Source organism: Mercenaria mercenaria, chromosome 7, assembly GCF_021730395.1.
Source record: "Mercenaria mercenaria strain notata chromosome 7, MADL_Memer_1, whole genome shotgun sequence".
NCBI lineage: Eukaryota > Metazoa > Mollusca > Bivalvia > Venerida > Veneridae > Mercenaria > Mercenaria mercenaria.
In genome coordinates this window covers 20,628,477-20,641,006 of record NC_069367.1, presented here as the reverse complement: position 1 = coordinate 20,641,006, position 12,530 = coordinate 20,628,477, and the positions used below count along the sequence as shown (strand labels likewise).

At 34.0% G+C, this 12,530-nt stretch overlaps 2 protein-coding genes across 5 annotated transcripts in view; both read left to right on the top strand.

The window, feature by feature from the left end:
* The window catches only part of LOC123554780 (uncharacterized), a 37,497-nt gene extending 32,168 nt beyond the window's left edge, over positions 1-5,329 (top strand). For 2 of the 3 annotated variants that reach the window (XM_045345124.2, XM_045345125.2), the window contains exons 12-16: positions 220-397; positions 711-857; positions 2,389-2,468; positions 3,253-3,335; positions 4,560-5,329. In XM_045345124.2, coding sequence (XP_045201059.1) covers positions 220-397; positions 711-857; positions 2,389-2,468; positions 3,253-3,335; positions 4,560-4,689 — 618 coding nt within the window. In that variant the 3' untranslated portion in view covers positions 4,690-5,329. Of the gene's footprint in view, positions 1-219; positions 398-710; positions 858-2,388; positions 2,469-3,252; positions 3,336-4,139; positions 4,540-4,559 lie in introns of those variants that run through there. The other variant, XM_045345126.2, reaches the window with a different exon arrangement.
* A 4,912-nt stretch (positions 5,330-10,241) lies between these two features.
* Positions 10,242-12,530, top strand: part of LOC123554781 (uncharacterized) — a 44,928-nt gene continuing 42,639 nt past the window's right edge. For both annotated transcript variants that reach the window (XM_045345127.2, XM_045345128.2), the window contains exons 1-2: positions 10,242-10,449; positions 10,893-11,014. In XM_045345127.2, the coding sequence (XP_045201062.2) occupies positions 11,003-11,014 (12 nt within the window). In that variant the 5' untranslated portion in view covers positions 10,242-10,449; positions 10,893-11,002. The remainder of the gene's footprint in view (positions 10,450-10,892; positions 11,015-12,530) is intronic.

The following is a 12,530-nucleotide window of genomic DNA, read 5'->3' as shown; positions in this document are numbered from 1 at the left end:
TAGGGTGGTTAAAGGCTTGATCGCTTCCTGCATCCGATCTTTTTATAAACCAAAATCAGCACTTTATCAATTAACAATGCCTTAACTATTTGACTTTTAGTTGAATTCAGGTATTCTGTATCCAGAGGATACATTTTCCTTACTTGAACGTCCGTAGATGACAATTTATTCACCCCCTCCCCACCCACAACACTTGCTAACACTGTTTACTCTATACAGGAGGACATAATGAACATAAAAGGAAGGATTAGAAAGCAACCGAATCCGTATTTTGAAAGTAAAAGTAAACAATTGCCCTTGGTCGGTAGCCGCGTCCGACGAGACCCTGATTGGAAGGAAGACATGGACGACAGTAACGACAATGGTCCAGGGACGGTGATAGGTCATTGCAGATGTGGTAAGTTCATTAAAATTACATTCACTGTTATAAAGACACGATCTTATTCAATTTATCTATTAAAAATTTGATAGTGGATTTATTTATAGATATTTCGATCACATGGAAAAGATTGCATCAAAAGGTGGTATGCAATTACTTGATTTTTACTAAAAGAATTTGGGCAATACACTATTATTTTCGTGTTGAATCAGATTAAAGTTATCAACTAAACAGGTTTCGTATCAGGAACAATAAGCATACCTTGAATTAGCTGTGTAAAGTTGAATGTTTGCATAAATTGTTAAAACAATCTGTTTTTCAACTATATCAGAAAATCACATATATGTTGAGTGGGATGCAGATGGATATCTAAGACTCTATACTTACAAACCAAACGCATATGAAGTATTTGTTGTTGATGAACCAAGAGGGTTGAAACCGGACGAGAATATAGCGGTAGGCTGTGAAGTGAAACCAGGTAAGACTTCATGCGTACAGTTCGTAAATCTAAGATAAGAAGGAGCGAGACATGGCGAAGAAACAGGCGCAAATTTTGAAAACAGGTCAACAATAAAATGTCTTTGTATAAATATTGTTGCTCAACAAGTGAGCAAATCAAAAACCGTAATGTGCATATTATGTGATAACTTAATTTTAGGTTTTAGATTTGCTAAACTGGTTGCCAAGCCAGGACAAATTTGTTTCTCACAAATACACATAAAATTAAAAAAGTATTTGAGTAAAACAATTGAATAATTTGAAAAGGATGTATCATAAGTTTCTGGAAATAAAAAGCACAGGTTTTGTGAAATAAATGAAAGTCTCAACATTTCTATTACCTCTGTTCGGTCTACGTTTGTTGTGCAACCAATAAAACCTAATTCTAAGTAAGAAACAGTTAAACAATTTATTTAAACGTTTAAATTTATTTAGTAGCCGTATGGAAAAGAAAAACGCAAATTTTATTGAATCAATAGGAACAAACGTCCATTTGAAATATTCATCCTTAAAGGGAGATAATAGCGAAGTTTAATAAAAGTCAATAAAACAGTTTTCTGTTCGGTGTGACAAGACATACGTAACTTTTGTAATCATTACACAAAAATCACATGTAAATATTCATTACCATGATTGTGCTATATTCCATATCGCGTAGCCTAACATTTTGAGAAAAAATTAAACAACACCAAATCATAGAATGAAATGGTTGTTTCGCATGAAAATTGAAAAGCATATAAAACATGTATATTACTCTATAAAATAATATACATTGAATTTCGGAAAAAAATCTGCATAAAGGGGCCACACTTTCGGACAGTTCCACGCCTTTAAAAACTCACCATTTTCAAAGAACTGTTACATATCTTTGTTTTGATGCATTTGCAATAATGTCCCAGTACTAAAAGTACTAAAATTTCACAAACTAGATGAAACGTAGTTTACAGTAATTGTTTATTTTTACTTCTTTACAAATAGCATTCATTTTCAATGGGAGACAACTTTTTGAGAATATTTTAAGTATTCATCATACGGGACAGTATGACAGAACATGTAATTGTCATGTAGATCTTTGGTAAGGGTGTTCGTTTATCAAAATTGTCTGTGTATTGACCTAAACCTTCATTATTTTTATACTTAAAGGCTTATTTTGAAAAATAACTGTTCGATAAAATTTTGTCTATAACAGAATTGAGCTTAGGACGGTGCTTAGGGCCTTGGGATCTTTTCATAGATTTTACTAATTGTAGAAACGCTTTCCTTAATTCGATAATTATTGTTTTAATCACGTACCTTGAAAAGTAAAAGTTAATAGTTAAATACACGTAAGATAAACAACATATGCTGCTATGTTAACACTTACTGATGAAACCAAGAGCTTGAAAATACAAAAGACTATTGATAAATGCAAAGACTTTGAAAATACACCTTAAGACTATCAATATTTATAGATTAACGCAAGGACTTTGAAACTGAAATATACACAAGACTAATAATCTCTGTTGTTTAAGGCAAGGACTGGATGCGCTTGGAGGGTAAAATGAATACTGGTGTTGTCATAAAGCTGGACAGAAAAAGCAAGAAAGCACAGGTAATGAGTAGATAAAACATTAGTATCATTTGATAATTAATGCCTTAAAAATACATGTATATGTTATTCTCATAATCAAGTTAGATAAGGCAATTTTAATTCAGTCTGTTTTGTTGTTATTTTATCAAGGCAGTTCTGCACGATTGAATTAAAAGTCATAGCATGACGTCATTTATCCGTCAGGATAATCCCTGAATACGGCAAATCGAAACGTTTACCATGACACGACTAAATGGAAACTTTTATATGTCAGTTGATAAATTGCCAACGTTAACAACTGTCTTAAAGAAATAATATCATAACAAAACTGATCTCACGCGAAGAAAGCGTTGCCATTTTATCGCAATATTGGCTAAACCGTCACAGTAAATTAATTTTGGTTTCAAAATACTCTGCCTATTGAGCAAATTTATATTATATTGATATCAAAGAAAATAACTGTTTTAACTGAGTTAACAATTTCAATTTTCAATTTACGCATTTTTTATAAATTGTAAGGGCTATAACTCAGGATGTACTAATTTGATCTTGTTTGCGTTCTATGCTTCCAAAGGATCTTCTTATAGATGTTATTAGTAGACTTCGAACTCCGGAAGTTACTAAAGCTTCTTACTATATGTCCAATGTTAGTTCTTAAACGCCCATGTTATTTCGTTTGTAATGTTATTAAAACTCACATTCGGACTGTCGGTGACCACAATAAGCTTATACGATATACATAGCATATTGCACATATTCATCCATATTTCAGTATATGCAAATAATGCTTTTGTACTTTGATCAGGTTCGATGGAATACTGGTAAGAGAGGAGATTACTCATACGGCGGTGATGGCATACAGGAGATAGAAGTAATAACACGCATTCGGTAAGTCTCATTTTACAACATTTGACCTTTAATACTTTCCTTTTAAGGTAGTACTACGTGTTGCAATTAATATTTTTATTCAATGTAGAATTTCATCAGACTCGATTTATCAAAACTTTACAATATTCGTCGAAAATCCACCCGATGAAAAGATTATGTACACTAGCTTTTGCATGAGTAATTAAAAAAAAAATAATTAAGTTTTCGTAAATAAAAAAGTTAGTGACGGGAGTTTGATTATTTCCTGGATTATTTGTAAATGGGTTACCAAAGGTAAACCTCCTTAATTGCAAAGTTGATATAAATTTTCTTAAAGTACGAATTCCTCCGTGGTGTATTGGTAAAGATGGTAGGATTTTTATAACTGTGGCAGCTCGGTTAGATTCCCGACCCTGACATATTGTTTTTCTTGTTTTAGCATTTTTGAGACAGTTTAAAAACCAAGAACCCTTGTTCTTATGTTCAAAATATGTCCAATTACTATTTTAAAGAAAGATCATTTTAGCCAAGAGCTAGAGTTAGTCCTTTTAAGTTAAATAGGTAGGCCCTTGTGTATATTTTGTGTATTTTTGTGATATTTGCCCATTATTACAGAAACCCGTGAATTTCAAGCTGATTTTATACCCAGTTTGTAATTTTGCACATGTCAGAAGTTTTTCCGTATATTTAATCTTCTTATGAAAGAGAAAAACTTTCCGTTTCTGCCCCCTACCCCTTCCTCTCTCTTTTCTATATTTTGCGTAAAATTAAAATGTACTTGTTGGATTTTTAAAGCAACCCGTCTATTATATTTTTCCGTTACAGGTTCTTTTTGTTGTGGGCCTACTTTGCAAATGCTTGGCTCTGTGACTGTGCGCTTCCGAGAAATGTACCCTTACCTATTATCTTTTGATAAAAATGTTGCCATTTATTCATACCTTAATCTTAAAAAGGATGCCAACTTTCATTCGTTGCAAGATTTTTCGTTTCCTTATCACGGTCGGAATCTAAACTTTAGACTATATAAAGTTACATGGCTTTGAGTATATCAAGCAGAACTACATTAAATACACTGGAAACGAAACATAAATACTGTGCTTATCTCAATGCAGCTATTATTATTTATGAAATATTTTAATAATGTGACACATGTTAACTTTCTAAATACGTCGTAAAAAGCATGTAAAAATGTGCATGAATGTCAAGTTTCAGACTTTAGTTATAACATGTTTATACCTTTTGCAGTGGAGCCAGCACCCACACCATAAATTCAAGCTTTACTTCGAGCACTGAATATGAAACTCCGCCCGCCCTGACCATCGAAGAATTTGCAGCTAAAAAGACCAGGAATAAAAATAAGAACGTATTTAAGTGATACAGTGTCTGAAGTCAGATTGTGTATTTACTTTTCTGTGGTGATTGACCAGACCTGTACATTAATTTAAATTGATGGACTTACCTATTATGTCTTGAGTCACTGTAACTGTCCTTAGGCTGTACGAAAATAGGACCTGTTTTACAGATGTAAAACGTCTGTAAAAGACCTGTATTTTGAAGTTAAGTTACAGCTGTAATACAGTTGAATTATATGGCTGTAAAACATGCAGGTCTCAAAATTTTTATTTGAAAGTTACAGCTGTAAAACGGTCATGGAGTAAGTACTATTGTTTAATTATCTATTTAGTTGTAAAAGGACAGTATGATTGTTTAAGTGCATACATTAACTATTGACACTATAGTTGAAGATGATAAGTTTAAAAAGCATGTTAAGAGTATGATAATGTTTAAATGATCATCTATAATGTCATCTCCTTATTTATGTTTTCCGTCATTGCAATAGGCATTTCATTGCAGCAACACACTGTCATTCAAAATTTGTGAATGCATTGTCTTTAAATAATTGATATTATTTTAAAGATGAATGTCTTGAGTATGTATTTGAATAAATATGCTATTTCTTTTTAAAGAATTACAACATTAATTTTACTTTGAGAGAAAAAAAGCTTTCTACCTGATTCTTTTGTTTGTTTGTTTACTTGTTTTAGTGTTAACGCCGTTTTTCAACAGTATTTCAGTAATGTAACGGCGGGCAGTTAACCTAACCAGTGTTTCTGAATTCTGTACCAGTACAAATCTGTTTCCCACAATTATGCCAACTTCCCCACATGAATCAAAGATGGAGGACGAATGATTTCAGACACAATTTTCTTTTATCAAATCGTCACGGAAAACATACGCCTCGACCGGGGATAGAACTCATGACCCCGCGAACCGTAGAAATCTTCGCTCTCCCTACTGAGGCCTAAAGTTGAATTTGAAAATATGTTTTTATGTTTTTGTATGTATAAAATCAATAATTACCTAAACTTTTGAACATTGTGAATACAAGCTTTTATCATTAAGAAGTATAGATTTGTGTGTCTTAAAAAGTAAAACAGATTTGTTTGAAGGCTAGATGGAATATATTACTGTATATTTATTTAGATAAGGCAACTATTTTGAAATTCAAGATGACCACCATACTGATGACGTAAAAATTGTTACAAATGGAATTCTTAACACAAAAGCTTTTATAAAAGCATATAATATTTCAAATATAGGGAAAAAATCATAGGATAGACTACTAAACACAAACTGAAAATCCTTTTATTCCTATACGCTGAAACGTACTGTAATTTTTTTGATGACATTAATTATCTGTTATTCGTTGAAATGACCAAAACAAAAGCAAAATTTCATACATAAAATACCCAGTTTAACAATAATCAGTATAGTGCTATTTCCGTTACTAATTTATTACCCAACCCACCATCAGAATAATACGTTATTTACATAAATTGAACCTCGGTCGTCCATCAGACAAATTTAGAATTCCAAAAATCATTTAAAATTGTGGTTGGTTGTCAAGAAAGGGAATATAAAAAGAATACTGGGGGTATTTTCTACAACTTACACCGATCGATAGTAAGTTGTTTGGTAAAACAATATCATATTTCATTAGTTCATCGTAAAATTAGCTAAAACATAGCCATATGATGTAGAAAACACAACACTAAATATGACAAATTGCCAGTTTCATGCTTTATTCAGTTTCTATCAAAACAAATCCGCATCATTGAATAATTTTGGATAAAAATAAAATTGTGAACAATGAAGCCGTCGCAGGAGTAGCGTTCAAACACGAGTGATATATAGGAGTTATTTCATCGTCCAAATTCTAAAAGGTTTGCAGATTTAGCCAGTCTTTTTGTATATGACTTAATCACCTTTAATAAACGCTCAGGATGTTTTCGTACTAGTCAAATTGGCTGGTTCCTAACCCTAAAATAGATTAAAACCAGCTGTTTTATTTCGAAAACTTAGTCATGTGTACCTTATATGGATCTTATTATATCTTCTAACTCTTAAATAGCAATTCCTGTAGAACACACAGAAACAAAGATTGTTAACAAACCCCTAAAGTTTGGTACAAAGATAAAGAGCAGTTAGAAAATAGTGGTTTTACGTCTTAAGAAGGGTTTACATAGAGGTTAGATGCAAGTGGTCAGAAGACAGTGATTCTACATCATAAAAGTAATTTTCATAAAAATAAGATGCAATTAGTTGGAAAAGAGTTATTCTATATCCCAAGAGAGGTTTACACAGAGGTGAGATGTAAATATAATCTGAAAAGTAGATCCCTCGGAAGCACCGAGAACAATGCAAACAGTGAAAATTGCAGACTCGGTTTGATTGAGTCTGTTCATGAGCAGTAATGGAAAATGCAACACTGCTCACGCCCCCTAGGCCGTTGGAAGTCTGTGAGTCTATTTCCCATGAGAGGTTTACACGGAGGTGAGATGTAAGCCGTTGGAAGTCTGTGAGTCTACATCCCATGAGAGGTTTACACGGAGGTGAGATGTAAGCCGTTGGAAGTCTGTGAGTCTACATCCCATGAGAAGTTTACACGGAGGTGAGATGTAAGCCGTTGGAAGTCTGTGAGTCTACATCCCACGAGAGGTTTACACAGAGGTGAGATGTAAGCCGTTGGAAGTCTGTGAGTCTACATCCCATGAGAGGTTTACACAGAGGTGAGATGTAAGCCGTTGGAAGTCTGTGAGTCTACATCCCACGAGAGGTTTACACAGAGGTGAGATGTAAGCCGTTGGAAGTCTGTGAGTCTACATCCCATGAGAGGTTTACACAGAGGTGAGATGTAAGCCGTTGGAAGCCTGTGATTCTACATCCCATGAGAGGTTTACACAGAGATGAGATGTAACAAAACCTGTTAGCTTGTCACTGGTTGTCAGCAATCGCTTTCTTGTATTTTCCCTATACATCGATACATTTGTGAAGTGTTTATTTGAATTCTTATTTGTTTTCAACGATTTATTCTATGAAGCAGTTTTTCGATATTATCACGAGTTTCGTAGATAAGAATTTGAGTGAAGCTGGTAAAAGACTCCATTGAACGGCAGAACTCTTTGAAAAATCCTCGAATGTTTCATGATGGCCAACCGACCTTAACAAAGATAAATACTTTTAACTAACGTCGAAATAACTATAAATGATACCCCATCACACCACGCGCAAAGTGTAACATTCATTATTAGAAAAGTTACATTTTTTGTTCAAGTTAGAAGTCAGTTGTCCGTTTTTAACAAAAGTATCAGTATCTAAATAAATTTCTTATTTTGACGTCATGTTCGTGTAATTTTTCTAAACTGGCTAACCATCTACTATGTCAGGTTAAGAAAACGAATATGCAAAGATGGCGAAACACGACAGTACAGGGTCATCTCATTCACACTAAAATGACTTAAATACTAGTAAAGTGTGACTATTCATATGATTCTCTTCCGATATTTTGGTGGAACTAAGATAGTTCCTGAAACAAAGGCACGTTTCGATTTATAGAAGGCCGTACACGCCATAATGTTCTGGTGGAAGTCTATGGAGGAACAACACGTGTTCTCTAATCGTGCTTCATTATCGTAGTGTCACCATCGTACTGTCGCGGTCTGCCATCGTACTGGCGTTCTTTCTCATCGTAGTGTCGCCATCGTACTGTCGCGCTTTGCCATTGCATTGTAGCGCTGTGCCATTGTAGTGTCACTATCGTACTGTTGCGCTTCGCAATCGTATTGTCGTTAGTGTCACCAACGTACTGTCGCGCTACTGGCGTGCTCGCCAGCACACTTTCGCCAAGTGGATTTAAAAAAAAACATGGAACATACAGAACTCTGCAAAAGAATTAGTCCCTACAGCATGGGAATTAACAGGAATAAATGTTCATTAACTTTTAAACAATGTTATACAAATTCGGATGGTAGGTCAATTACATAATGTATAATTAATATATGTGCACTTTCAAACGAATATACCTACAAATATGACTGAATGACCGAGGACGGAAATTGAAGGTTGTTGAATATAAATACTAACGATAACTTTAATTCGTGTGTGAAATGAATTCACGAAAATAAGTGAAAATAAAACATCGCTAGTATTTCATAATTTACAGTATACTGAATTAAAACATGCTCCCTATGAACGCGAAGTGCAAAGGTACGATTGAACAGTGGTGAAGAGTGACGGTGCGATGACGAAACGCGATAGCACGATGGCGATAACACGACAATATGATGACGAAGTGCGACAGTACAAAGGTGACAGTCCATCGGCGAAGTGCGCTGGTGACACTACGATTATGAAGCGCTACAGTATGATGGCGAAGCGCTACAGTACGATGGCAAAACTCTACAGTACGATGGCGATGCGTGGCAGCATGATGGCGAAGTGCGACGGTACGATGGTGACAGTTCGATGATGGAGTACTGCAGTATGATGGCGAAACATTACTGTACGATGGCGAAGCCTGACAATACCATGGCGAAGCGCTACAGTGCGAGGCGAAGCGTGACAGTACGGTGGTGACACTACGATGGTGAAGCGCTACAGTATAATGGCGAGGCGCAACCTTACCATGGCGAAGAACGAAGTACAATATACTGTCACCATCATACTGTCGCGCTTTGTCATCATAGTTTCGTGTTATCACCATCGTACTGTCACGTTTCGCCATTTCGCGGCTCGCGTTCATAGGGAGAAGGCACTGGCCCTAACGGAACACCATATTATTAAATGTATATTCCAAACTAACGTTTTAAACTAACTTACTTTTATCACGGACGTGGTAAGATAAGGAAAATTTCATGATCAGATTGTTAATTAGATACATTTTACATATGTTCGCGTCTTCAAAAATAGTAATACAGTGGATAACATAGCAATGTTCTAATTGATAGCACAGTCTATTTCTGTTCCTTTTGAATGGTTTAATGAAAACAGCATCAATAAATGATGGATTTATTTCTTAAATCTCTTTAAGCCAGGTTAGGTTAACGTGATAAATGCATTTTGTGAAAAATCTGTATCTATGTTATATATGGTGGCTGATTTCTTCCATTTCCATCTGGTGAGTTGGTGCGCTTCGAAAGCACCAAAACGTCAGAACGAAATGGCAGAAATCAGCCACCATAGTTATAAAAAGTTCGTTAAATTACATAATGTCCGCATATAGAAGCATTGCAATCTTGACCCTGTTGATATAAACTAAGTATATTGATTTTGTTAGCATTAGCTATCAATGCATAAAGTAATTGTTGTATATGCCTGATATAGGTTAAACAAACAATTTTATCTGTTACTGTTACAGTATTTACCAGTAAGTAAAATATTTTATCTTAAAAAAGAAAACGTTTACTGAAAAACGTTACCTCTCAATGTATTAATTGGCTTTATTGTATTATTCTGATTGATTGAAATTGGTTAGATGCTAATTTAAATTACTAGATCTACAATCTAGGTTCTGTGTATTCTAATGCTTAAAACCAAATTGCTACGCTATGGTAACCTAACATTATAACTCGTTATAATCTAAACATAACAGTTACATAGTTATTTTAGTTTCGAATTCTACAACAGGAAGTAAATTACACAATTAAAAATAACCAATACGCTTTATCATATTTATGCGACTAAGTGTACAATTGTTTCGAGGAAATGTTTTTCAGTTTAATGTGGCAACCAGTTAACTAAGTAATTAATTCTCTCATCAGAATCCTCGCATAGTTGTGATATTTTCTATATAAAGGTAAGCTTGCGTTAAAAGTCGTTATTTTTCGTGTGTGATTGAAAATTAACAGCTAATTGTGAACATTTCCTTATGTGATTCAGATATTTATATTGATTATTATTTTAAAAAAACTATTACACAGATATTGATGCATAAAAAAGACAAGACTTTTTTTACATATGTCTGTATATTACTTCTGTGTTGTTATTTACAGTTATTTGTTGGAACGAGCCCCTGTTTCCATGCAGGGTGCTGTATGGCTGGCTGTGTTCTCTGATGTAGCTTTTTGTCTTTGAAAATATGACTATTTCCTGAAAAGTGTGTGTGTATGTTTTTAAACGTAATTTATCGATGTATTGGTTATAAATTGATATATTTATGTGTTTTCCTTTGCCATATATCTTTGTTTGGAATGCACTGTGCTGATTACCAGTAAATTTGAAACTTAGAATTTGTTGCAGTATGTGATCGATGATTTTGACTGTCCAGAAATGACTGTCATATAATGTCTTGGGATAACCGACTGTTGGAACTGCCGTATAAACCTTTAATGTGACTGACAGAACGAAACATGGAACAGAAGGTAAGAAGGACAACATCTAGTTCATTAAAAATGGGATTAGATAGTTTTTATCTGAAATATTTATGAGTATGCAGTACTTGAATCTTTTATCAGTTGTCAGAAATGAGCATTGAATTAATAAATGTAGAATATAGTCGTCAATAAATGTCATTTCTTATTCATGAACATGCACATGGTTTTACATCATATCATTATAAAAACGACTGGTTTATTTTAGCGTTTACAAATATAAAATATGCATGCATAGTGGCTATGAACCTGATAAAAAATAATGCGGACAGAGGAGATAACTGATAGTATTAGTAAGGGTGTCTTGTTTTGGTAAAATGTCAAAATGCTCTTTTGGGAGAGTTTCATTAAATCATTTTAAAGAACGTGTAACTTTCTAAAATTACGACATTTTATCCTGTTGAAATGTGCCTGTGGGTATATCTACTATATAGAAATCGATTTTAGTAAGTCCTCTTCTTTCAAAAGTTATCATCTTTTTTCTACAGTTCCTAAATTTCAACTTCAGCATTTTTGTCAGTATGATTTGTGTATATTTCTCTTAATTCTAGTTTTGACAGTGCCAACTATACGAATTGCCGCCCGCTTATCTCAGTAGGGAGAGCGCAGATCTACGGATCGCGGGGTCGTGAGTTCGATCCTCGGGCGAGGTGTATGTTCTCCGTGACGATTTGATAAAAGACATTGTGTCTGAAATTATTCGTTCTCCACCTCTGATTCATGTGGAGAAGTTGACAGTTACTTGCGGAGAACAGGATTGTATTGGTACAGAATCCAGGAACACTGGTTCGGTTAACTGCCCTCCGTTACATAACTGAAATACTGTTGAAAAAACGGCGTTAAACCCAAAACAAACTTTTAAACAAATAGATAAGGCGTTGTAGAATCAAGACAGAAAATCATCTAAACTTTGTTACTATGTATGGAAAAAATATTTTCAAGTGGGGAGTTGGGGTTTCTGACTGAAGTAACGAACACTCCTGCCAAATAGGGATAGAAGGTGCATTTTAGTTTCAGCATTATAGAACATTTGATGAAATTCTCTGTGCACGTCTGTCACTACACCAACATTAATAAAGGACTATCAAATAATTTATCAGAATCAGATAAAACACAATTTAGACAATGCTATTTTTGGGTCAAGGTAAAACAGATCAAAGATTATTATGATATGTTCAAATAAAAGTGCAAGCTTATTTTAATAATACTAAGTGGTTTTACCAATTTAAATCCGGATACATTTAACATTGACCGGAACAGGGTTAAAACTGAACAAAAATGCAATAAAGTTTCATCTTACAATAAATGATAAATTTAGTTCCATATAAATAAATAATTTATTATGCAAAACTGCTACTTGCAAATTATTAACTTTTGACGCAAAACTTGCTGTTTTGTCAAGAATGATATACTGTTCAAGCTAAAAGTAGTATGATTATATACAATTATATGATTTTAAGAAAATTATAAGGCACATCTGTTTCAATTTCACTTCTTTGTATCTTGC